At 48.8% G+C, this 27308-nt stretch overlaps 1 protein-coding gene across 1 annotated transcript in view; it reads left to right on the top strand.

The window, feature by feature from the left end:
* Nucleotides 1-19809, top strand: part of IGFBP4 (insulin like growth factor binding protein 4) — a 39286-nt gene extending 19477 nt beyond the window's left edge. Inside the window, exons 2-4 of the mRNA XM_090044459.1 lie at nt 8145-8299; nt 9879-10013; nt 11053-19809. Coding sequence (XP_089900585.1) covers nt 8145-8299; nt 9879-10013; nt 11053-11187 — 425 coding nt within the window. The 3' untranslated portion in view covers nt 11188-19809. The remainder of the gene's footprint in view (nt 1-8144; nt 8300-9878; nt 10014-11052) is intronic.
* The last annotated feature ends 7499 nt before the right edge of the window (nt 19810-27308 follow it).

The raw sequence follows: 27308 nt of genomic DNA, 5'->3' as shown, positions 1-27308 counted from the left end.
GCTGCTCTGTAATCCAGGCTCCTGCTATGCAAGCCAGGTCTATGAACCAGCCCTGAGGCTCTCTGTGATACCCGGATATTGTTACAAGGCACAAGAGGAGACCAGGCAGCAGATCCCAGCTCCAGCCTCACTCCCATGTCTCAGCAGGCTAAGGACTAGTGGCCAACAACCAGCTGCTTCAGCTTGCGCCTCTCTCTCTCTCTTGCTCTTTCTCTCTCCTCCTGCCCGCCAGAGATGCCTGCAGGCTCTTTTCACTGGCTTGATGCTGGCTGCAGTTTTCCTTTATCTCAGCAGCTATTACAAAAAGTGAGATAAAGATACTGACTTCACCCTTATGTCTGAATTTTCTGTACTGAGCCACAGAGCTTTAGCCCTACTGGGCACGGATACAGCTTAAAACCCTCAGAGAACCAATAGGATCCGTAGAGACAGAGAGAGAGATGGTGAAGGTCAGCATGCATGTCTCTCCCTGGAGGAGCCTGTCTCAGGCCCATGTGAGAGCCCTAATCTCAGACACTTCCTCTTTTGGCAAAGAAGGTGGGATAGTCTGGACCCTCATGGCTGCCAGAAAACCACTTCACCTCTTTCTTCCCCAGTCACTGAGCATGATGTGACTCAGCAACACTTCCAACTCTGGCTCCCTCTAAGAAGCTCCCTCTATAGAGAAAGGATTGTTTCTTGACCTAGCGTTGACAATTGTGACAGTCCTGTGTTGCCAGGATGAACCTTAGGGCTGGAGGGATACCTCAGACAGAGGTTACACAGTACGTTCATTGTCATGCAGAAAGGAACCCAGGAGCCTTTTCCATTTCCTGCAGGGATCATTTTTCCCTAATCTTGATTCTGAGCCTATATCATGCGTTATATGTCCTGTATCTGGGGCTCAGCAAGTCGAGAGGTAGGCTTGTTTGGTAGGAACAATTCCTTTAGCTTTAGCGAGGTACAGGAGCAATGGAACAAGCATGTACAGCTGGTTTGTGAAGCCAAGTAGCCTCTGTACTTTCACTGATTTCCAGCTGGCCAAACTGCCCATCTGTTTTAGGCGATCTCAGAGTTTGGCCAGGTTATTCAAAATTAGGCTGGGGTTTTGGCATTTCAGCAAACTTTCTCACCGTTTTGTGCAAGAAACCAGCTCTGTATAACAAGACCCTAAAATGAAGTCAGTACGTCTTGTCTTTGCCTTTAGCACAAGCAAACTGTTGAACACAATCCTTCCCATGCCGTGCAGGGCTTAGCATGGGTATGCTGGGTAGCACAATAGGTGTGATGATTAACGCAAAGGATGACACTATGCTATTGATTCCACACTGGCTTTTTTAGAAAGGATTTAGGTTTACAAATATAACTCCTCTAATAGGTCCCCACAACAGGTCCAGTTTTAAAATGTTTATTAAAAAATGGAGGCTTTTCACCATCTTGTCTCTTGACTATGTCTATCTCTGTTTCTTCTCAAAACTTACTTCTCCAGAAATGATCTCTGCATTGATCATTTATTCAAGCTTTTACTGCACTTGGAAATACACAAACCTTTTTTATGTTAAGGGCAGTGTGCATTTATCATCAGTAGTATCTCCCTGGTCTACAAAAATCCAAAGGTTTCCTAAGCCTAACAGTCTACAAGGCTAATGTGGTTAAGGCTCACTTGCTTCTGTAGCCAACACCACACAGGGGAGAGACATGGTCAGCATCTCCTCCAGCTTCCTTTGACTCCTTATGTACTCTTTTATATTCAGATCAACTAGGGGTAGGTAGCCTTTGGCATAGAGGCAGAACTGTAGCCAAACCCATGCCTCACCTAGAGCCATAGCAAGATGCCTGAACCACTCTGCTACCACATTCCAGTGCCATGGCGCACTGACATCTCTTTTCTGTTCTTGCCCATGCCAGCCAGAATGAAATGCTTATCTTATTCAGTTCTTCACAGAGCCATGGTCTGTGGACAAGCACAGCTCTGTGTGCATGTAGATGTGTACATCTCTATGGTGTTTGTGGCTCTTGGTACCAAAAGCCCCTTTGCTGCAAGAGACTGATAATGTGACTTAGATATAAGGAGCATGGGAGCTCATTGACATGGCACTTTGACCCTACAACCGTAGAAAAGCTTTGACAGCAAAGGAAGGTGAGGAAAAAGCCCCACCATGCACACAGAGTGGAAAAAAATGTTACTTGAACCAAACCCGAAGCTTTAATGATTCTGAAATCAGAGGAACCTGCAGCTTTTTCGAAATGTTAAGCAAACCAGATACAGTCTCATGACACTCCTTTTCCAGCTGCCAACATCTGGGATTCTAGTCTTGGATCTGCCTGTAACCCAGAAAGTAGACGCCAAGAAGTTGGATTTAAAAAATAAGCCTTGCTTGAAGTTAACATTTTTTATTCCTAGAGTTTTTTCTTGCTTTCTCCTTTCATGTATTTTGATGACTGGAGCTTTTTGGCTCTGTGAAACAGAGTGAATGGCTTGCTCACTCTTGTGCCTGGCCAGACCAGTGCTGAGTAGTCTGTAGGCTCAAACATTATGTGCAATTTCAAAGCCTTGCTATGTCATCAGCACTGGCCTCCTTCCATCTTGGAGGCAGTATTTCCCAGTCCTTTCCTACAGTCCCAGAGAGAGAATAAAGTTGCTTACCCTTTTGCAAGTAAGTTCTTGTAAATAAACAGCAAAACAAGATAGGTAGGTAGGGCCATATTGTGAACAGCAGAGAGCATGCTGGGCAAAGATGCCTCCCAGAGAGCCCAATGCTTAGCAAGTACAGTCTGTCAGGTCTCCAACCCCTGCCCCCCCCAGCTGTGGTGCAGATGCAGCTTCTCACTGTCCAGCCTTGGCACAGGTGAAGCCCCCTGCCATCAACATGCCATGGCCACCCCCTGGTTCATTAGGTGGGATCCAGTGGGTTTGCAAGCTGGGCATGGCCCACAGGCCACACATTGCTGACTCCTGCTTTAGGACATCTTGCCATGAGGAGTTATGAAGTTTGGTTATGCCAGGTGTGATGTATTTCCCTTCAGAAGCTGTGTATTTGCCACTTTCCACCTTCTGTGACCCTCCCCTTCTCCCGCTGTCCATTCTTGAGGCACCTTATCTATTGTCGTGTCTCCTCTGATCCAAGTCTTCAAAGAGGGAAATGATCCAAGAACTTTCCTGGGCACTCCCCTTTCTCCTGCCTACCCACCTATCTAATGCTTCAGGGTCCTTTTTAACTAGGGTGCTGGTGTGACCTGTCCTGTGAACACTACTCCAGGTGATTGCTTTAAGTTCCTAGAAGCTGAGCTGAACAGCCTGGGACCCATCCTGCTATGCTCTTTGCCAACTTTGGCTAGCCAGACTGATATTTTGTTAAGGAATCATATCTGGGTTTTGGCCCCAATATATTCCTGACCCCTGAATGTGGAAGACATAGTGGCCACAAAGGAATGGGGGTGGCTGAGCTGGCACAGGGATAGAAACTTGCCTGAACTTTCTGTATGTCCAGAGAAGCTTAGTAGATATTTTTGGGTAAGCCAACAAGCTGGGATGGTCACACAGTTCTGCACTGGGGCTGACTGACCCTCTGCTCACAGCTTACCTTGCAACCCCCTCCCACCACCTTCTAAAGCTGTTGGGTATCTATCTGTCTATATTCTGCCATGCTGCAGCAAGCTGTCACCAGGGAAGCACTGCATCCCCCATCCCCCTCTACACTCTCCCAGCATTCACAGCAGGCCCAGCGGGGCGGACGCAAAACCATGGAGCTGGACACAAGTGCTTGGCCTAGGATCCTGTCCCTCTTGGCTGCCAGATCTCTTGTTGCCTCTGCCATTCGCCAACGAAACTTGAGCTCATTGGTCACGGTGTGTGTCCAGAATGAGCAGCTCAGCCAGGGGAATGAGCTGATGATGTTCAGGACCTGGCAGTGACTTCCCCTGTCACAGGGATAAAGCATTAGGAACAAAGAGGTAGAAAAGAAAGAATAAAGACTCAGCCTCTGTGCGCAAAGAGAGATGGCTGGGCTGGCGCCGGGACAGGCACTTTTTACAGTGTCATGGGGCTCACCAGGCCTCCAGAGGGTGTCCTCATTTTACCTGTGTGTGAACGGGACAGAGGGCACCCAGCTCACATCTGGGATGGCATGGCCTTGGCTACTTGTACAGATCCCATCTAGCTTGCCCTTGTGGCCATATGGCTGAGGGGAGGTGAAGCTTAGGGGCATCCAAACTGAACCCCAAGGCTTGGGCCTGCACATAGGATGCCTGCCAAAAAATGTTGGAAATATCTGAAGCCCCTGGTGGGGGTGGAGGATGTTTGCTGGTTGTAGGGCCACTTATGGTGCTGGACTGACTCATGGATTTGGACTTGATTTGGCTGATTTGGTCTGGGACGCGAAAAATGTCTTTAAAAAACCAACCAACCAAACAAAACTTGTACAGATCCCATCACTGGCTTCATTAGTGACCAGAACCAGCCATCCTAGAGAGCCTCACAGCTGCTTGGGACAAACTTGACAATAGTAGCAACTGAGCTCAGGGAATCTGGCTCAGTGATTTTTCAAGCTGCTGAAGTGCTGCGTAGGATCCGCAGCAGTCACCCTACTGTTCTGTTTGCGTGTCTCCAGCAATGACCGAGATAGATCAATGCACAGCTCCAGTACTTTAGCCAGCCTTTCTGCCAGCGCCGGAAGAACATGGATGCACCTATGATAATTGTCTTTAGGCAAGCCTGTGGGCAACTGAGCCAGGATCCTTCAGATCTACAAGCACCAGCTATAACCACTTGAGAGCTAGAGAGACAATTCTCACTGGGGGCTTTAAGAATTCATAGCATCTGCAGACTGGGTATGGAGAACACCCGCTACCATGCTCATTAGTGGGTTACATACACATGCAGGTCTTTCAGTGTAGCATGCCTATGATGCACAAGCCCTTCTTGGGACCTAGCTGGAAGTTAGAGCAACAGGCCACCAATTCCTGAAGTTGGCAAGGAGGGGTCTAATGACAACCTTTGAGTCCTAACAGCCAACACACCAGGAACTTGCAAGCTGAGGTGACTATGACTGGAGCCTGTGCACGTGGGGTGAATCCTCTTCTCCCAGTGGGGCTGCAATGCTGGGCAGCTGCCCTTTTAGCTCCCCTGTTCCTCCTCCCAAATGAAGCTGGGACACCTGGACATGGAGGTACTCCAGGACAAGGGCTTTGGAGTGTGATAAGAGCTGCCAAGCAGGGTCCTTCAGATCTCCCCCTTCCCTCTTGCCACGTGCTACCCAGACTGAAGCACAGGAGGTGCAGCTGTTTCCTTGGCAGCGTGCCTTCTGCCTGCTCAGGCTTAGCAAATATAAATAGAAATGTGTGTGTGGTAAGGGGTGGGGGGGTGGGGGGATGGGGAGGAGGTCTCTGTTGTGGTTACCATGCTGGGTAGCTACAGATCTCTTGGGGAAGAGCCAATCTAAGACACTGTCATGTAGCCAGGGGTGAAATGCTCTGAGGCCCTCGCTGGCCAATTGGTAAAGTGTCCTTGTCACTGCTCAATGCTGAGGATTTCCTGGTAGCTGGGAATTCTGCAAGGGGTTGCTCTGGCCAAGGCTGCTGTCGTTGTTAGCAGCCACCCTGCAACATGTCCATGCCCCAGGATTGAACAGAGGCACAGGTGTGCAGCTGCCCTGCAGGGACTGGGATCCTGCACACACATCAGCTAGAACATGACCAGCATCTCCAGCCAGGGAATGGGCTTGTTACTGGCAGGGGGTAAGACGGCTCCCTTGACATAGGGATGTAGGGCATTGCAAAGTGGGCTCAGTAAGTGACTTGGAGGCTTTCATATGGAAACAAGGTTGAGGGGCTATTCTCTGTCCTACAGGGCATGGGGCAGGAGGAGGTGGGGGGAGTGTGCAGTGTCATCAAAACAGCCCCTTTTCTGGTACCAAGTGAACACATGCAGCCCTACCCTCAGGAGTGGTCTGACAATAGTGGCCAATGGAGCACCCAGGTACCATGGGCAGACCTGAGCTACTGCCAGCAGAAACCCCAACATTTACATGTAGCCCTACTAACCACCTAATGCATGCAATCCAGCACTCCAAAAACTTATCCATCAACCCACCCAACACTTATGGACAACACTATGACCACAGAGTGACACCAACAATCCAGCACCCCAAATCATTATCAACATACCACCCCTCCCAAAATGAAGGTGCCAAGTGGCAATGAACAACAAATGCGTGTACAAAACAAGGAGTATTATAAGTGCTCAGCCCCAGAATAAAGGGTGAAATGGTGCTGAGGCAGAGAGGGGGGAGGCAAGGGCAGGTCATTGTCAGCCCAAGGCCTAACATTAGATGCTTTACCCAACAAAGGCCCGCATGCTATTTCCCTCAGAGTGGGAAAAAGGGGAGGGTCCTTGTCATCCAGGCTTTGCTTAGACATTGTGCGGAAGAATGGCTGCTGTGTGATCCCAAGTGTGAGCAAACTCTGTATCCTACATACATTACCAGGAAGGGAGGCCAATTTTTGCATAACTGATGGAAACTTTTACTCAGCTGGTTTGGAAAGGGGCTAGAGTATGCAAGCATCCTAGAGTCCCGGAGGGAGTGGGCTGGGCAGCCTCATGAAAGAGCATAGGAGAAGATGGGAAGGCAACCAGAAGAGGGCTGCCAGCAGGCCAGCCCAGTGGGGCAGGGGGCCAGGGCTGGCAGACAGAGCAGTTTCACAGGCTTCGCTCCTACCTATTAAACTGCCTTGTTGGGCTGTGTCCGTGCATGTGGCAAGGTGACCACAAGCTGGGCTGCAGTGTCCTCTGAGGCAGTTTGGGCACCACTGGGAAGGGCTGGGGGGATTCTCAGCTGCACTGGGGCAGAGGTGGCAGCTGGCATAAGAGAGTTTCTCATGGAAACAGCTCCAAGCCCCCTGTGGAGTCACAACAAAAGCTGATGGGGGGGGGGGGAAGAAAAAAGAATGAACAAAATTTCCCTGCATGCACTGTTGGCTGTTGCTGCAGCCAGTGGCTTTCTGGCAGCCAGTGGCTTTCTCAAGAAGACAGCTTGAGGAGGAGGAGGAGGAGGAGGAGGAGGAGGGGGTGGCTGGATACTGAAGGAAAGGTAGAATGTCTCAGTGGCTAGGGCACTGGCCTTTAACTTGGGACACGGGGGGTGTCCCGGCTCCTCCTCTGCCAACAGACTTCCTTGGTGGCCTTAGGTAAGTCACTTAGCATCTCTGCATCTTGGCTCTCTGGCCTGTATCATGGAGCCAGTGGCACTGCTGTATCTTGCAGTAGTATTGCGGGGACAGAAAGGGTTAAGACAGAGTGTGACCAGGTCAGACAAGCCCCATGGGTAGATGGGAGCCAGATTCAGGTCAGGACATCTTTATTCTGTTACCCACCCTGCCGCTAATTCACTGAATGACTTTTGGCACATCACTTCATCCTCTTGTGCCCTTCTTTCCCTCATTTGTTTGATGGATACTAATAACCACCCTTTCCCCTGCTTCCTTTCTCCTTACCCTGTAAACTCTACAAGGAAGGACGTTGCCTGTACAGCACCAAGCACATTCAAACTCATGACCATGAATGTCTTGAGCCCCTTGACACTATAGCTAGTGCCAAGTTAATCTATCCAGGCTTGACTGGGCTTCCCTGACATGGTTCCTTAGTCAGCATGGTCACATGGCACAGGACACAACCATAGCTGAGCCACATGGGCTTGTTCTGCATGTCTGTTTGTATTGGTGCATTCTAGGCAGGTACGAGAGGCTGTCTGGAGCTGGTGGAGCCAGGGGAAGGGAATGCATACTTCCCAGTAGTGCAGTGGATGCTGGGACATCCTGTGCTCAGAGCCCAAGGTTGGGGAGAATGTGGCAATATGGTCAATGCAGATAGACGCAGCAAACGCATCAGCGTTTTTGTAGTCACATGCCTGGGAACCACATGTTAATGGTGCTGGGGCTGATGGAGCCACAAGCTGAGTCAGTCAGGTCACAAACACTACTCAGGTATACAACATGGCTGGCTTGTGGCTCAGGAGACATGCACCAGTGTGGGGAGAGGGGATGAGGCAGAAGGAAAGAAGCACAAATGGGCGTGGATGGAGGCTGAGGGGACTGTGGCAGCAACTACCTCTGCCACAAGCAATGCCCACAGCCCAAATCACTGCAAGACCCTCTGGTTATTTTTGCAGAAAAGGAGGAGATTGATCACCCCAACAACAGCTTCAGCCCCTGCAGCATCCAAGACCGGAAATGCCATCAGAAGCAGCAGGCGAAATCCCGTGAACGGGCCAACAACGGTGTCAAGATGAGGAGTACGCACATCCGGGATGAGACAAGACCAATAGTGAGATGCCCCATTTCTCTTCTTCCCCTCCCAGTAGCCCTTTCCCTTGGGGCTGGACCAGTTTGGGAGGGAGCTGCCATTGCAGCTGCACAGGGGTAAAATTAGTGACCTGTGGTCCTAATGCTTTGGTCAGGTGCCTGTTAGGACATGTCTCTATGGCACACAGGAGCATAGGATCATAGGCAAGTAGGGCTGGAAGGGACCCAGGAGGTCATCTAGTCCAGCCCCTGCTCAAGGCAGGATTGTTCCTGACTAAAACATCCCAGCCAAGTGTCTGTCCAACTTGATTTTGAAAATAGCCACAGATGGAGATTCCACAACATTTCTGGGTAGCCTGTTTCAGTGCTTAATGTAACCAAAACAGATATATTACTTCCTGTCCAGGAGTTGGCATCCCTGGAGCAGGCATGGGGTGTCCTAGCATGGTGCTGTGTAGCTGGCTATTTCCTTAGAAGCCAGTAGGGTGGTGGTTCTCAACCTTTTTAGACTTAAATCACCCCTTGGAACATGCCAACTCTTAGTTTTCACTTATTTTTTGACTATGGATGAAACCTAGAGCAATTCTTCTGTTGCAAAGAACTCAGAAAGTCCAGAGCAGGTTATCATGTCTTTAACACAATATAGATTCCTATTTGAAATCTCTGGGTTTATCTTGTGAATCACGTTTGCATGCCTACTGATGTTAACATTGTGCAGTACCCTTGAAAGGGTCTGAAGGCATCCCAGTGTGCCGCGGCTCCCTGGTTGAGAATCACTGTCATAGGGGGTGCTTCTGTGCAAGGATCTGCTGACAGCTGGAGTTTGTACTGTCCACATCAGCAGGGGGTACTCTTGCAACAATGGCTAGCATGGGGCAGTATATGCACTCTCCAGTGCACTAGCAAGTGACCACTAGTAGGGGGTTAGAGAAACAGATTCCTTACTGAGGGTGGGATGTGGAAAAACTCCTAGGGTTGTCAGTGATGATCTGGGAACAGTGATGAGAATGGTGTCTCTTTGGTATTTGGCAATCAAAAGGGCTAAACTAGGACATGGTGATTTTCCAGAGACAAGAGGGATGTTTTATTCCAGGGGTAGCCAGTCTGCAGTATGCATGTTGCAAGTGGCACAGGCAGCCTCTGTGTGGCACATAGCGAACAAGGGAGGGACAGGTAGCATGGTGGCAGATAGGACCGGAAGCAGACGGCAGAGCAGCGTATCAGACAGGGAGCACAGAGCAGGGAGCAGAAAGCGGAGCAGCAGATTGGGCAGGAGAAGGGCATTGGAGTGGCACTCAGGGAGGGTGTGGGGCTAATTTCTGGCATGCCTGCTAAAAGGTTTGTCCTGTACCATTTTATCTCATGCCACTTCTTTCCTGGGGGGGTTTACAGACACCTCTTCCACCCAGGGGACCATTGGCTAGAGAGGACAATAGAACTGCCCTGCCAGCTGTTCACCTTCTGGGCTCTCTCTCTAGGAGGACATGATAGTTTGCAATAGAGGGTGGTTTCAGCCTGTTTCTGTGGGTGCTGAATGTGGAGGGAGATGGGTATATCCCATCCTTCTTTGATGGGGGTCTTGATAGCTGCTGCATTTTTAGGCGCAGGGTTCCTGCCAGAGTGAGCTGCACAGAGCTCTGGAGAGACTAGCTGCCTCCCAGGGCCGAACTCATGAGGACTTGTACATCATCCCCATCCCAAACTGTGACCGCAATGGGAACTTCCATCCGAAGCAGGTATGGACAGAGCACATGTCTCACCTTGAGCCAGCCACCCCATGGTACTCTCAAAGGGCACGTGTGTTGGAGACCATGAGAGAGGCTGTTCTTCTGGGCATAACTTTACAGACCCGGTGGGTAGTAAGGCTCAGTGAAGGAAGTGATAGGTGGTTTTGTGGCTGAGACACAAGAGTCTCAGCCAGGACTCCTGAGTCAACTCCTAGGTGACCCTGAATCTGGATCCCAGGCCTACTTTTTCAAAAGGTGGGCTACCTTAAGTTTCTCCTGATTTCAGCTCTTGTGAATATCAGGTCCTAGGGATCTCAAGCTGAGCACCCAGAGCTAGAAGGAACCATTCAAGAGCTCAGCCTTTCCCTGTCTGTCTCTCGTTCTGCTGGTCTGCAAGATGGGGATGGTTATGCCCACCCCTGTACCTCACTGAGCTGGGCTGTGGATCCTTGGCTTGGAAGGTGCTACGGCTAGACATTTTTCTGAGTCTCCAAAACATGGGTTGCTTGTGTGACCAGCCTTCTGCAGCTGACCTTACTCAGACTGTGCAAGCTCTTTGTTATTTGAGTAATGCTTGCACTACTAGGTCTGCAACTGCTGTGGGCCAGATTCTGCCTGGGTGAATCTCCTAATGTGAGAAACCTATCTCCCACTGAAGTCAGAGAAGGTGAGGACCAGAAGGGACCTTCTGGGAGTCCTGTCCTCTGCTTTGGCAGTTAACCATACCATATATTCCATGGCACCGCATGTCAAGCAAGGGGTGTGCCAAGAAGGGTAGACTCTATTGCTGGACTATTTGCCCAGTTCAGTGGTCTCCTGTTGAAATCATTGGGATATCTACCCTTCTGATGAAGGGGCCTCTTGCTGAGTCCCTGGAGTTATAGAGCAGTGAGTTGCCTTGGCAGAACAGGTGAGCTTGTTGCTTGGCTGCCCAAGCACACAGCTGCCCAAGCACACAGCTGCCCAAGCACACAGCTCATGTGGAAAGTCCTCTCTGCAGGCCCAGCAGGCAATAACCTGACCTCTTCCCTGCCCATATCTCTCCTAGTGTCACCCGGCTCTGGATGGGCAACGTGGGAAATGCTGGTGTGTGGACCGGAAAACAGGCGTCAAGCTGCCAGGCTTCCCCGAGCTGAAAGGGGACTTGGATTGCCACCAGCCAGCTGATGGCGTGCGAGAGTGACCCCATGGTAAAAGGGGACTATGAGATTTCCTTGGCGACCTGCTGAGGCTGAACAAACCCATTGGTGCTGTCTAGGAGTGGGAAGGAAGGGACACTACCACAAAACAACTCCCTGTGCCTAGGGGATCCCAGGCTGTACTCTCGTCCCAGGCAGAACGGCACCCCCATCCTGCAAAACATCGATGCCCTGCTCTGCAGCCGCTACCTGCCCCTCTTTGATCCTCACTTTGATCCTACCCCCAGCTCTGGACATGGACCTGGGGGCTCCTGCCTGCCCCAGGCTACAGACCAGGCTTGGGTTAGGCACATGTGCCAAAATGACCACTAGCTACGGACACCACAAGGGCTTTCCCATTTGGGACACCTCCTGCCATCCTTTCCCCCTTTCTGACAACCTCAAGGGGGATAGTCCCCTCCCCAGCCTTTCCCACTTTGCTCCAGTCCAGGTAGCTGGGAAAAGGTTTCTCTTGTCAAGGGACAGCTGGGGGCTCTTTGCCAGGGCACAGAAATTATGGTAGTGGCTGCGGTGTCTGCACAGCCTCCCCTACCCCGCTGCATTCTCTGCTCCCCATGGCTGCTAAAGGGAGCTGTGGAGTCCCCAGCACAGGTGTGGGGATGCGCTGTATCTATTTTGAGGGAAGCAGGGGCTATTTTGAGATCACTATGCCAAAGTTCAAAGAAGGAGAGAAACAGAAATAGCCTCCAAGTCTTGGCTGCCACCAAGCATTTGGCATACGTTACATACTGGGTTATGTTCCTACTCAACAAGGCTGCAGGGCTGTTGTGTTCTCAGCCCTGTCTCCCACCCCACAAACTGTTTTTAATGTGATCACACCATAATGGGTGCAAGGATTTCCTAGTGTCCCATGCCCTCTCTTCTATGCTGGCATATTGCCAGGGCTAGTTTAAAGCACAGGACCTAGACACTCCTGCCCATGATCTAGGTCCTGGAGTCATGTCATTGCACCAGAGCCTCAGCTTTCCTGGAAAGAAAATGGTGCCCAGCTCTCATGGGTTTTCAGAAAGCAGCTCAAAAATGTGACCCAGGTGTGAAGGATGGATGCAGCAGCATCTTCCTGAGTCTGCAGACAGCCTGAACTAAGAGCTCTGAGAAGGGGAATGGCTACATTCATCTCAATGGGGTGTTGACTCCAACACCCATCGTTTTGACTTTGTTAGCCCCCACAGCAGAGGACATTGTGTGGCAGGAGGAGATGAATATGGTGAGCCTGGTTCCTTTCTGTCCCAGGCCCAGTAAGCACTGGGATTTCCTTACCACCACCCCTTTCCGTTGTGGGGGCAGGGGAACATCAGCCTGCCAAAAGAGGCATATTATAGCAGATGCCAGCAGACAGCACTTGGATGGGTGGCATTTGCCACTGTTGCCTGAGTTGGGATGTGGGGGGTGGAATGGGGATGCCGTGTCAAAGAAACCTCCTTGTTCCCTGGCTGTCCAGCCTGTTGCCAGACAAGGCAGCATGTCTCCATGTGAATGCATGTGTGTATGGGTGAGCGTGGAGGTACGAGTGTGGAGGTTAGTGGTAACTGCTTGCTGATCTGCAGCTGGTGGCAGTAGGGATGAGAACAAGAAGACACCTAAGAAAGTCTCTGGGGAGGCAAGGGAGTCCCAGTAGGAGGATCCACCTGTAAGAAGCCCTTCCTGTCCCATGTGCAGTATCAAAAATTCTTACAATTTAATCCCATGCCTTAGTGTTTTTCCCTAAGCCCCAGCTCCTGGAAAGGACACTTTGGGCCATCCTGGCTCTAGAGAAGAGCATGAAGGTGTAACTCAGCTGTTCCCTAAAGTTTCAGCAACCAGGAGACATGTAACATGAGCCCTAAATTTAGCTTTTTTTTTACTCTTGTGCTTTTTAAGCAAATCTCTTGATTACTGGGTGGTTCTACCTCCTGCTTTTGGAACACTTGGGATGGGCCAGATGGGTGCAGCCATCCGTATTTCAGGAAATGGGTCCTGAAGGTCATTGTCAAAAGGTCATCAGAGCCAGAACTTTCTGAGCTGAGGTAGGCAAGAAGCAGACTCTCACACCGCCAACTGCAACCCCAGCCTTACTGAACTCTGGGAAAATCCCCATGCTGGTCCCTCTCCTGGTCCCTCTCCCTATAACAACTCTCCTGCAGATCCTAGTCCAGGGCTCGGCAACATTTTTGACTTGTGTGCCAAAAACACCCCAACCCTGACCCACACCTCGGCTTGGAGTGCCAGGAGCAGACTGCAGGGGAGCCACGAGCGGCCCAATCCTTGTGGCTGGGGCTGGCTGCATGCGTGTCTCCAGGTAGACGGCCGAGGAGGGGCTGGGGTTGCACTGTCCCAGGCCCCTCCCCTGCCATTTGCCTAGTGGTGCGTGTGCACCCGCCACTGCCGCAGAGCCTGGCTGGGGCTCCGGAGCCTGGTGCTGCTATTTGCACCCTGGCTGCCTTCTGTGAGCAGCCCAGGCTCCATAACTGGTGGCAGCTTCCCAGAGCCCAAGCCAGTTGTAGTGTGCCGAGCAAAATGGCCTTGCATGCCATGCTCTGATGCCTGCTGACCCCTATCCTAGCCCCATCACAGCGCCAAACTTATCAGCATTCTGTAGCCAGGGCCTCTCTCTCCTAATCATCCTGAAAAAAAAAGATCCCTTCCCTTTGCTTTGGGCCAGGTTGTCGGGGTAAGCAGAAGATAAGCAGAATGGGGCTGACCAAGCCTAGGTGTGGAAGGATACTCAGGGTTCCAGGGTGAGACCCACAGCAGCATTGCAGAGCTCATGTCCTTTCTTAGAAGTGAGATCCTTTCACTAGTGAAAACCAGCACATGCTGCACTGGCCCCTGTTTGCTAGTTTGCATCAGCTCTGGGTACCCCTCACTATCCCGACTGCGTTCGTCCATTCTTAGAAAAACATCCCTCTGTTTTAACTTCTCCATAGCAGCAAAGAGCCATTTAGAAAGAGCAAACAATGATTGATGGCTGGAGAATTTTGAGCCCATCCTGGAAGCAGGCTGGAGCCCTGAGCTGTCAGCGGCTGCTCTCTGTTGACTTGAGAGTCAGGTGGTGAGTTCTGGCTGGCGCATTCACTTGCAGTGGGTTTATGCTGGGCACTGGGGGTGGGGGTGAGGGTGTGGGCTGGAGAAGTGCTCTCCTTGTACTGGAACAGTTGTGTGCTGGGCCTAAGATTTATGGTCTTGCCTCACTGTCCTTCCAATGTTTTGACTCGGAGACCTCCGCAGAGTGATTTATAAGGGGAACTACGTGAGCCTTCTCTCCCCACCTCCTCCTTCTCCTCCTTCCTGGAATCCTTTGCTTTCAAGGCACTTCCCTTTGCAAAGGAGGAGCAGATAAGATCAGCTTGGGGTTCAGATCCTCATTGCTTCCTGGCAGCTGCTGAGTTGTTTTTCTTTCCCCTTTTTTATGCCGACTCCACTGACGAACATACAAGGCTGCAGGACGAATGAGTGGAGCCAAGGCTCCTGTCGGCACAAATCCACCCTAAACCTGACAGCTTGCTAACCCCTCTTCTCCCTCACCTCCTGCAGCCAGCACACCCCTCTGGGGATATCAGTTTACCAGAGCAGGAGCTAGAGAGGCAGGAAGGCAGTGGCTCTGAGACCTGTACCAGGGCAGCAGAGATGGGAGTGGAAACATTGGCTGCAAGGACTGAGATGGACATAATCACCCTTCTCAGACCCCCAAAGAGGCAGCAGACCACACTGAGAGCCCCCCAAGGAAAGTCAAGCTGGTGGGAGAGTCTATACCAAACACCTAGTACATGTTAGGCATGCCTGTGCTTGGAGCTGGCTCCCCCTGTAGTCATTGGTGCAATTTATATTCAGGGCTGCATTGGCTGCTAAACCTGGGGGGTCTTGGTTCTCTCTGTGCTGGAAGGCCCTTCACCTTTATTCCATTAGCAAAGCAGCCAGGGCAGGGAGAGTGATGACCTCTCTTTTAAATAATGCCAGGCTACACAGAGGCTGTGCAGTGTTCCCTGATTTGAGTGTGGGCTGCATTCAGAGCACTGCTGGTTTGCCTCACCAGCTATTCTGAAAATTCAGAAAAATACTGTTTCAATTCAACCCAAAAGGAAAAGATTTTTAAAATTTTGGGTGAGTGGAACAGCAGGGGAAAAAAAGAGGTTGTTTTGTGGGGAAAGAAGCAGCTGACTTGGATTCTAAAGGGATTTCTTTTGAGAGGTTTTTCAATATTTTAAAAGTAAAAAAGAGGGAGATTGTGAAACAAAACCTCTTTTTTGGTTCCAAAACTATAGATGCTTCATTTGTGTTCAAGTGAAATGCTTCAGCATTTTTTCATTGTTGTTTTCCATCCCCAACTAGACAGTTCAACAAACCCAAGACAACTCTGCGAGTTGTTTCTAGCTCCCCCCATCAGCAGCCTTTTTTTGCTAGAAAAAGAAATCAACTGAAAGAGTTTTGTCCAGCTTTTTGCATAAGCTTGTTGATACTTTGGCAAGGGGTCCCTTGTCCATAAAGGACTGGTTGGTTCCTTCAGGGTTGGCTTTAACGTTGCTGCCCTATATTATGGTGCATGAATACTGCCATCCAGAAGTAAAGCCTGGGGCAGCAATGCTGGTAAGAAATGCTGTCAAAATGACTTTTAGACCACAAGACACCATTTTTATTGAAATCAAAATATTTTCCCTTCCTCTTCCAAAGGCACTGATTTTGATGACATTTTATTTCAAATCCTGTACCTTCTAAAGGATGCATTTGCATAGCATCCAAACAGCCCATCGGCACATTTTCGGAATGAAACCTTTTGATCTTTTGGCATGTTGAAACCAAACTTGCTGCTTTCTCAGGACATTGCTCTGTGGGAAGTTGCCATGTTTTTTGTTTTCATTTGGTTTGGAAAGTGGAAAAAAAGTGTCAAAATGGTGGAATTTGTCTTTGAATGAGAAACCCAGGTCCTTCCCAGCGCTACCCCACCATGAGATTTCATTTCCTTCCCCACTGGTTGGAAGGTGACTATGTGGTTACTGGCTGAAGAAGACAGGGACAGCTGCTACAACTGCAGTGCAGATCTAGGGTGATCTGGGAAAGACAGGGCACTGTGTTGAGTGCCGGCTGAGGTGAGCACATGGTCTTTTATCTCTTGTGGCAGCCAGTTCCACAGTCCAAGAGCTGTCTCCTTCCACAGACCCTACTCCTGTCTCCTGGCTGTGGGCCAGCCGTGTCATTGCTCCGTGGATCACAGCTGCTAGGCAGGAAGAGCCAGTCCCATGGGGAGTTTGGAATGTCAAGACATGGACCTTGAACTGGACTCTGGATTTGAGTTTGTTAAGCTTGGCTTTCCCTGTGTTTGCTGTCTAGGGACATGCAGTGTACACACCCGCATGCATGCCAAGTCCCTTGCAACTCCCGAAGCACATGCGTGCACATCTATGTTCCAAAGCTATCGGCCACACGTCCTTACCCTCATCAGCGTGTGTGTGTGTGTGTGTGTGTGTGTGTGTGAATGCAGTTAGTTTCCAGTGTCTTGCAAAGCACTTGTACAGAAATGTAAAGTGGGTGAGCAAGTAAAACCCCAAGGCCTGAACAACTCTGGCTTTCACGCTAAGGTGTCGTGAACATGAGTGCAAAGTGAGTGTGAAATGCTTCCATGTCACAAATCCCCACACGTGCTGGTTGAAACAGCAGACGCTCACTTTGCACTGGTTGTGAGTGACAACCTGAGGTACCTGGCAGTGTGTGCATATATGTGTATGTGCATGGGCACATACACACAGAACTCAGGCTCGCCAAGTTTACCATGCTGTCTTTGTCCAGCCACTCCTACTTTTTACCCAGTCACCTTCTTATCGTCAATAGCTCAGCTTCTGTGTTCTGTTTATCCATTCTAGCCTCAGGAGAAAGAGGTTTTTATATATATATATTTATATATATATATAAAAACCTGAGTGATTATCTTTGAATGAAGTGCAGAACCTCATCCTGTCGCAGCAAAATGTGTGCGTGTTTGCGTGCATGTGCATAAGCATCCAAGAATCCTCAGATAGTACAAGAGGGTAGTATTGTTTCGCCTGTGGTCACGATGCCAACTTGCTTCCTTCCCATCCCAGAGCTGAATGGATAGCTTTCTCCTTCTGCCTTTTCCCATTGCCCCCTCCAGTTAATTATGCTTCCAATTGCATGTGATTCCAAACACCATACAGACCTTCCTCCCCCACTTGCTCACCTTGTCCCCTGAGCCATGTGAGGGTTTGACTTGGGAGTCACTGCACAGCTATTTTTAACTCTTTTTATTACCTGGTGAGAAAAAACAATGTACCAAGGGTACTGCCTTCCTCCACATGTCTGCTCCCTGCACCTCTGAGTCCAAGTTGCTGTCTTCCTTAATGGCCCAAACAAGCATTCAGAGCTGCAGAGCCCCAGAGCCATGGGCAGTGGGCTGAAGTCTGTTCTGTCTCATGTACTGATGTTGCAATCACCAGCTGAATTCTGGCTGCCACTGGCTGTCACCAATTGCAAACACAGTGGCAACATCTGTGGCTGGACTTGCATATCTGAGGGGCAGTTTGTGGTGTCAGCAATCTCAACTTTTAAACTGAGCCAATTTACTAGCATAGTTCAGAATGGGGAAACAGTGGGGACTCTCCTTACCTGCTCATCCAAGACCTGAAGGCCTTTCCCTGCCCTCCAGCAAGCCCAGCGTCAAGAGCAAGCACTTTAGGATTTCAGCCCCTGGAGGATTTTGACTTCAGGCATGAAATGGACTATGGAGCATAGCTGGTCTCCAGAGTGGCCAGGGGGTTACCTGTCCTTGGTAGCACATAACAAAAGTAGCACTGAAATGAGGACAGACTCAGGCTGCATTAGTGTTCCTCACCTTAGCTAGGGGCAGGCCACTTTCTTGGGGGGCAAGGGGCATATTTTTCTTGAGGCAAATGTGACTACATAGGCGTAATGTCTCCCCAGAAGGGCTGAGCCACTCTTCCTGTCACATTCCAGAATGCGTGGTTGGCTCTGTTGGGCCTTCCCGCAACCCTAGGCCTATGCTGCCATGAGCACAGGTGGGAGTTTCCTTCCACTCCACAGGCAGCTAGTCACTCCCCACGAGGTGGGGGGTCAGCAGTAGACCTGTTCACCACACTGGCCTTCTTTGTGAATAAGCCAAGAGGAGGCCTCTTTCCCACACAGGTCACCAGTGGGACTCAGAGGACCCTCGAGCAATCTTGCATTGGCCCCCTGCAGCAGAGTGAGTTTCACTTCCCTGGGAGTCACAAGGCCCCCTGCTCCTTTGCACAAGGGCTACCACTTTCACTTTCCACTTCTGGGTTTAGCAGGCATTTGGGGAGGTCCCACTGGGTTTCTGCCTGCCGTCTCTTCCTTTAACCCTTTCCTGGTGATCCTCTAAGCTACCTGCTGCACTGCTGTTGGTCTGTTCACTTTCTATAATAAGCCCAGTACATTCAGCAGGTCAGCAGGTGTCTCATCCCTGGACATATCTGATACATTCAGCATCACCGCAGGTGCCCGCTACCTGAATATATCCAGTATATTCAGCATTGCAGCAGGTAGCTCGTACCTGATACACTTAACAGCACAGACTTATTCACCCTGGACACATATGGTACACTCAGTACTGCAGCAGGTAAAGCATACCTGATGCACATAGCAACACAGCAGATGTATTCTACCCAGTCATATCTGGTATACTCAGCATCACAGCAGGTAAATCATACCTGATACATTTAGCATCACAGCAGACGTATTCTAACTGGTCATTTCTGGTACACTCATCATCACAGCAGATAAATCATACCTGATACATGTAGCATCACAGCAAGTATATTTTACCTGGACACACCTCATACAGAGAGCATTGCAGCAGGTGTATCACAGCTAGATGTCCTGAGTACGTTCAGTACTACAGTCATCATTACACATGTGCCTTTATTATAGCCTATTCCCTCTGGATACACCCAGGATAACATTTTGAGATACAGATCAAGCAAAGAATGTCCTGCTTTGTTTCATGAACAGATAGAAGCCACCTTATAAGAGCGATATACTTTTCCATTTACCTTTGGCAGGATGGTTTAAAGGCTGGTATCTTCGGCAAAAAGGGATACTGGAACCTTGTGAGGGCATTACATTTTTTCATTCATCATAAAGTGCATAAGGCTTTATCATTTTATATTGTCTCTCTTCTATAGATTAAAGCAGTATTTACATGTGATCGTTATCCAAGAATAAGACTATCTAATCTCATCGCCTTTGTTCACCCCCCCTACATGATTTTTGCTGTTTCTTCTTCAGATGAAACCTCCCATATAGTGTGTTGAGAATCCCTCTGTGTGTACTGGCTTCCTGTCCTTACACAGTAAACTTGAAGCTTTATATTGTCAAAAAGAGAGAAAAAAAGAAAAAAAACGGTAATTGCTCTATTTAATTTTCACTGTTATTTAATGTGTTTCTGTTCAGTGTATTTTATCTTTATATCACTTAAAAGAAAAAGCAAATGATAAATGAACCCAAAACAAATAATACGGCGGGCGCTGGGGTGTCAGCGATGGCCTGTAAGCTGTGATTTTCTATGATACGATTCATATGTTATATGAAAAACTATATGCTTTCTAAACGAGCTGAATTAAAACTAAAAACCACACGGACTTTGCCTCCTCTTTGCTGTGCCATTTTGAAATGTCAGAAAGTGGATCAGCCTTGGTCTCTGTGCTTTTAAATGGGAGAAACACTTTGTATAGTCTCTTCTTACAGAGGCTGCCATACTTCTTTTATGTGGACACCTTAACAGCCACTCAGTGATTCCAATGTCACAATGCATTTAGGGGGCTGGGAATATTGTAGGTCAGTTTTACAGCTCAGGACACATGAAACAAGGTAAATTATTCAGCTTGTGGAAAGTCACACAGGGAACCCAGGATAGAGCTGGAACAGGGGTGGGGTTTATCTCTTGGGTGCCTTCTGCCTTGTGCAAAGGTTCAATGTTGGCCCTTGCTCTTTACTAGACAACCATACCAACGGCCACGGTATAATGGATGGCTGCTAAGCAGTTTCACTGCCCTTAATTCAAGGGAAAAGGTGGCTCCTGACTTGCCTGGGGCCCTGTGAACTCTGCGTTAGACTAATGGTCGACTGTGAACTCAACACAGGTATCCTTAGATCTAGCTCAGGGACCAGCTTTCCCACCCAATGGGGGATTAAGCATTAGTGATCTAGAGAAAATGAAGCTGAAAAAGCCAAGCCAAAGGGATTCCTTGTTCAGCAATATTACTTTAGGCATGACCACCATGCAAAGGTTGTGAAACCAGACCTGAACTTCCAAAGAGGATATGCCCTTCAGAGCCATCACCAGGCACCATCATGATAGATGCGTGCATGAAGGCAAGTTTTATCATGACAATGTACAGCCCAGGGGCCGAATCCAGCCCACAGAGGCATTGGATCTAGCCTGTGCACTGGGGGGCTTCAGCAGGGGCACTTTGCCAGTGCCAAGGCCAGGCATCAAGCAGAAGTGGTGGCAGCAGCAATGTAGCAGACAAGGAAGAAGCATTGATTTGTCTCTGATGTGAGCTGGGTTGTTCTAGCCTGCTACTTAAAAAAGTTGCCGACAGCTAATCTAGGGGAATAATTTTTGACTTGTGCCTGTGTTCACACCCCAGCCAAGGCCTCTCTCAGGGGGGAATAAACTTTTGACTTCTAAGATTCCTTTTGCGATAGGCCCAGTAGAGAAATCTAGGGCAGAAGGACAAAAAGCATCAGGAACACTTCACAACAAAATGAAAATAGATCAAGAGACTGAATGAGTTCAAAATAAAGCAAATAAATTCACTCTGGTGCCTGGTTGCATTTGGGCTTTGCTGGTATCTTTCTGTCCTCTCCACTCCTGCAGATCTTCTCAGGAGCTACGCATGTACAAACATTGGCAGTGCTGGGCTCAGACCATGCAGTTTTATTAAAGCCCAGTGACCCCTTTGCTGGGTCTGATAAAGGCACTTGCTTTGTACATTTGACGTCCGATAGGGAAGAAAATACTCCATCAACACTTCTCCATTAGAAGCAGTGGCAGTGCAGAGGCAGTTTCACAAGGTTCCACTTCCCCCGAAACGCACTTCCTCCTGCCTGAGCTGAAAATTACAGCAGCTAAATCTTGCTGGCAGCACCAGCTTCTTTTGATGAGACCGTTTTCAAGGACCCCAACTTGACCACAGACCTACTGAAGAGCTGCAGCAAAGTGGATGTGTGTGCATGTGCACATGTGTGCATGCACGTGCATCTCAGGTGGTTTGGAATAACAAAATTTAGCACAGGACATTGCACAAAGTAAAAATCCATCTGATACCTGAGTCTGACACATGTGTGAGACAGACCTTGTGTGTGTGCATGGAGGAGTGGGGGGAAGGGGTGACAGGAGAATGTGTGAGCTGGAAAGAATTTGGATATGATTTTTCAGCTGCTGGACACCCACCTCTCATTAATTTTGGTGGGAGCCTCCAGTGCTCAGCAGCTCTGACAACTGCACTAGTTTGGCAGAAGTGTGCTCAAAGTGTTTGAATGGGAAGGATATACAAAACCAGCAACAATTACCTCGTTTAAAAAGCTTTTCTATCCAACTCACATTTCTCCCCTTGGGGGCCCTGGCGTGGCCCCCACCCCCGACATTAAAACCAATTTCCTCTGGGCTGAGGCACTGCTCTGAGCCTCCCCCAGGCTGCTGTATGTTTCTGGGATGACAGGGGCTGATGATTGTCACTTGACCCCAACCCTGCACTGGTCCGTGACCTCCCATCTGTGAGCTATTGCAAGCCCTTTCCAGTCCTACCAGCCACTTCATTCCACAGAGGGTGCCATCTCCCTAGGAAGGCTAATTGTGTGAATTAATTGGTGTCAAATGCAGGCGGATTCCAGGATTCCCTGGGCCAAGAAACCTATACCCTGGAGTGAGATGGAACCTTTTCTTCCTACCTAATGGAAATCGACACCAGGAAAACCAAGCCCTCCACGTACAGATCTCATTTCGTCTCCGGAACATACCCCAGCCCGGCAGGATTCTGTCCCTCAAACAAGCATGTGTCAATCTTCATCAAAGCATTTGGTTTCAATTTTCCAATTCATTACATGTTAGGCTGTGCAAACAAACCTAGAGGCAGCCGGGGAGGGCCTCCCAGCTATGTTTTCTTAGGGCCTGAAAAAATGTTTAACTGTGGAACCATCAAACTTCTCTAGTGTCAGAATGGGAGGAAAAAGCACAGGGAAGACTACATGGAACTGTGCCGGTGGGATGATTTCTAACAATACATGTGCCGACAGTAGCAGAGAAAGGGTTTGCATCAAGACAAGACCAAAAAGGAAGCCAAAACAAATGAGAAAGCCCATCTCTTCCTACACAGTGGAGCAGGCCTCACAAACCAAGACATCTTAAAACATTAGCTTCTTCATTTGTGGTCTGGTAATAACCAAGATGTACCAGAGGCTCCAAACTCAGAGGAAATTGCTACCCCTAATCTAATAAATAAGACAGGCAAAAGAATTATTATCTCTGTTAGACACATGGGGGGACCAAAGCAGAAAGATCAAGTGACTTGCTCAAGGTTACACAGTGAATCAGTAGCAGAGCCAGAAATAAAACTCAGCACTCCTAAGCCCAGTCCCTGTGTTTTAGCTGCTTGTTGTTTTAGGAACTAAACAAATGGACTAACTTCCAGTTATGAGCAACTGTTTGCTATTCAAGAGTACGTAAAACTAATGGACTACATCCTGCCCTGAGTTAAGCAGGTCTCTGATCATTCCAGAAGGATTCATGGGCACCTTCCCATATCACAACATCCTAGGTTCATGACTAGGGTAGAGGCCTGGGAGGTTTCACCTATAGGTTTCATCTATTCCATCATAATGAGGGACAGCATCTTTGCAAAGCAGGACTTGAATGTTACTATGCATTTAGTTTGCTTCTTGCATGTGACCCAACCAGACCGCCATATTAATAAGGCATGGACCAATATGGACAAGGCATGCAATTTATTCAATACTTGTGCAAGCTGTTTGCAGTACATGGTTTTGGCCAGGGGTGAACTGGGCTCCATTTTTAAACCTGGTGGAAATGGCGCTTGAGTTTCACAATGTGATATTAAGTCTAGTTTGTCAGTGGTTTTGCTGTCCTGGGATGACCCAGCAGGACACATAACTCCTCAAGTGGGGAGATTTCTCATAGTGCAGACAGCAGAGTCACTGCTCCAAGACTGCAACAGAGTTGTGCCCCCAAAGCCTTGCTCTTTGCTGTGGCCCTGGGGAGGGGAGGGAAGGGTACCATTTGGGTGCTCCCTCTAAGTTAGCACTTAGGGCTCGTGCCCTGCTCACTTCCCCACCTGACCTCCCTGTTATGCTACTGCATTATCCTCCACTATCTTCGCCAGGCCAGTATAATGCCATGTTGTTGGATCAAGAAAATAACTCCAAGTTCTTTCCAGCTATTAACTGTTCTACTACTTCTCATCCAAGTGGACAGCACAGCACTGGAACAAGTCCAGTGAGGCTCCTGGGAGCTCACCTTTACTCACTACTCCTTCGTTGTTTGCTTTGACACCAGCTCTTACCACAACCATTGGCTCACATGACTTCCCCTTCCTTACTGTTTGCTGCTTATCAGAAACACCAAGCAAATACACAGGGATCTGTATGATCCTTAGGAGCTTGGATTCCCCTGGGTGCCAAAGTGGGTCTCAACTTGTCATCATCTTTTCTTTGCTTTAAAGCAACCACCACATTTTATACTGACTTCTCTTCCTGGAGGGCGGATAGCTTGTTTCCTGCAAACCATTGTTTCACTTGAGCTTTAGCGTGGATTTCTGGAGCCTGAATTTGTCAGGCATCTCTCCTGGCATGGGCTGCTCAATGATTAGCCATAACAAAGTCCAAAATGGTTATTAATGTCTCAGCCATAGCTCACGGTGCGGCCATGTCAGATTCCAGTGAATCTGCACATTCTGCTAAATCTCTTGTCACAAGAATACAAAAAAGGAAAGAAAGGAAGGAAATGACTTAGTGTCAAACTGCTTGCTTAAATTTCACTTTTCAAACCAGCTTCCCCAGTTTTCAAATGGGTGTAATTCCTTGGTCACCATCTCCATTAAATCTGAATTGATGTGAGTCCACTCACACCGATCTGGTTTCCGTTTTTGGGTCTCTCATTCTCCACCTTATCCCCGACTGTGTCTGGCCTTTCACTAGGCCTTTGAGATGCCTGATGCTGACCAGCCGTATGTTTATAACAGCTCTTCTTGGTGTGGCCATTTTGTTCCTGGCAACGTTATTTAACTATGCGGCTTCCCCTCATTTTTGCACTATTGCTGATTTCCCTTGTTTTGCAGATCAAACTTGTTGCTTTTCTGTGGTCGTTCTACAATGCCAGGAACCAGATGCAAATCCCCTCTGTCATTCTGCCTTTTGGACTCAGAGCTGCTCCTCTAGGGCTCATGACAGTCGGCTTCCCCCTTCCTCACTGACAGCTGCTTCCTTTTCTGGTTCAACACTGCAAGGAAGGATTCAAGTCCAGTGGTAAATTCCACCGCTGCCTGGAATGGCTCTGGTCTCCTTTTCCTGATCTTGATCTATAAGCCTAAGTCCAGCTGAGCATCTATACCCTGTTCCATTGCCAGTTTATCCTGGAAGCCCTTGCTGGTATCTGGCTGTGCCAGAAACACAAAAACTCTACAGGTCCTCTGCAGGAGGGGCCTTTTCTCTCCCTCTTCTTCTACCTCTCTGCTCAGATCAGTGTTGATGCTTGGCTCCAAACTGCTTGTACCAGTCCTGTATAACTCAGCCGTTCACAGAACAATCTGCCTCTTGAGCTATGCATGTTCTTTTGCTTTGGGCAGGGATATGCCTGTGTTTGGGGTAGGGGCTGCTATTATTTTTGCTATTATTTTTGTTCCTTGAAGAAGCTGAACTCTTCCTTACAAGTATGTGAAATAAAGACAATGCTTTTACCCTCTTCCCCAACTTCAGTGTGGTTTAACCTCACACACCTCAATGGAGAGTAAGGGTAGAGGGCTGGGAATGGCACAGACAGTGGTGGTGGTCATTGTCCACCAAGGCTGCTTTCCAGCTGTAAAGCAGATGCATTAGTATTCCCTCTCTTCCCCTGCAGGGTGCTGGGAGAATATGTGAGCTAAGGTTTGCTGTGCTAGATGCAGGAGAAAGCCCTGCATAGAGGCTGAGAGATACTGCACAGGTATCCAGTGGTGCTGCATAACTCTGCCAAAAAGCAACCTTAGCAGAGTAAGTAAAAACTGGTCCTAGGGAAGGCACTGTAGGGAACAGAAGACTTTGTAGGTCTCTACTTCGTAAGAATCTGTCTGAGCCATGTATTGCCCAGCTGTTAAGAACCAGGTGTAAGACACAGCAGCAGCAGCAGCTGGGGTCTCTGAGTCTCTATAGCAGGTAAGACTGACAGCCTTCCTTGCCCTTTCCCCTCCCTCCACTCTCTGGTGCCTGACACCTCATCCTTCACCCATTTCAGGGTGCTGGGGAGTTTTGTCCAGTGTGCAAAACATGTTATCTACACCTTTGGGACACTAACTTATCAAATGGCTGCTTCAGCATTTGCAGGGATCAAAGAAGGAAGAGGTGCTAAAGGCCAAAGAAGGAACTTACCAGGGAAGTATAATTGTGCCTTCAGCTGTCCTTCAGCCTTGTGTCTAGATCAGATTTTGTGTGAACAACAGAAAGCTAAATGAAGCCACTCACTTTGAAGGCTGTAGGAAGCCTGATTTTCCACCCTGCATCTTAAAAATGAGTGTTAGCAAATGGAAGGGAATCCAAAGAACAGGAAATAATCTGTTTTCACAGCAGGACCTGGTCTGTGGCTTGGGCATTGGGCCAGTCTTATTTGACAGCCTTTGGGAGAGGGTAGGCATGGCATTCATCTCTCAGCCCATTTGCCATACCTAGATGATTTCCAGGTGAAGGCTGAAGCAAGGCCTGATGTACATACACATAGGTGAGCTCAATCCTGCCAGTCTGTAGCCAAACCCAAAGAAGTATCAGGTTGTTTCACTGCCAGAAGCTGGGATGGGACACAGAGTGAGGGAGGGGGGAACATTTTCTGCCAAAAAGAACGCCGACATGTAGAACTGGCTAACCCGCAGATGGACATTATTTTGCGCTGCTCCATTCCCATTATAGAAACTCCATTTGTGAGTTTGCCAGTGTTGCTAAGGTTGGGAAGAACAAGGGGAAGCCATACTTTTCAGCATTGAAAATAGCTTGTAAGACTGCTCCTATCTCAGCTTGCTCATGTTTCAAACCCCCTTTCATGCCAGTCGCACCTGTTTGGGTGCTCAGTTTGGGTAGTAGTGGCACAAGACAAGAAACTGTGGAACAGGGGAAGGATAGCTTATGACAGCAAAAATTTAAATTCTCCAGAGAGAAATTACTGCACTGCCCAAAGGGAACTCCCAGTAGTGGCTGAAAGAACACTGGGCAGGGAGAAAGTAACTGCGAAGAGATTTAGATGGGAGTAAAACTGTCTTGGATTGGTGATGTAAAACAAACCTAAGAGACAAATAATATACAAAAAAGCAAAGGCTTTGTCATTTATAAATAGTGAAATGTTTCTTTTCTTTCTTCCTGGAGTGGTGCCATGTTTAGGCTCAATCAGGAAGAGAGGTGAAGCTGTGGTGGGGCTTAGTGCTAGGGATTGGGTTAAGTCTCATTGAAACTGGTGTATAGACGTGTCCTCATTCCAGATAGTTGTTAGAAAGGGTTCAGTTGCTTTATATGTTTTGGCAAAACCTGCCTTATGTCTAATCCAGCCTTGTCTTGTGACTTGCCCACTCCACTAGTACAGAGCTGGGTCACTGTGTGCGTTGCCAGTCATGCATAATCCTGGGATAATTATCCTGGGATAATTGATCAAATTGCAATCTGATGGACTGATGATCCACAGCATCTCTGTTTTTTAGACTGCTAGACTCATGCACCATGACACATTCTTCATTTTCTGAAGCTACAGAGCAGCTGAGGCAGCACAGGCTGGAATGGAGGAAGCTAGTCAGAATTAGGGGGAGAAAACTTCTCCAGGGGGAAGAGCTAAGAGGAACCCATAGTAGTTCATGTGAATATAGCCAGATTCTACAGTACAAGACAAGCC

Source organism: Crocodylus siamensis, chromosome 4, assembly GCF_052110815.1.
Source record: "Crocodylus siamensis isolate JL-2025a chromosome 4, ASM5211081v1, whole genome shotgun sequence".
Classification (NCBI taxonomy): Eukaryota; Metazoa; Chordata; order Crocodylia; family Crocodylidae; genus Crocodylus; species Crocodylus siamensis.
The sequence above is the reverse complement of the archived record's forward strand: the minus strand, read 5'-3'. Positions and strand labels throughout refer to the sequence as shown.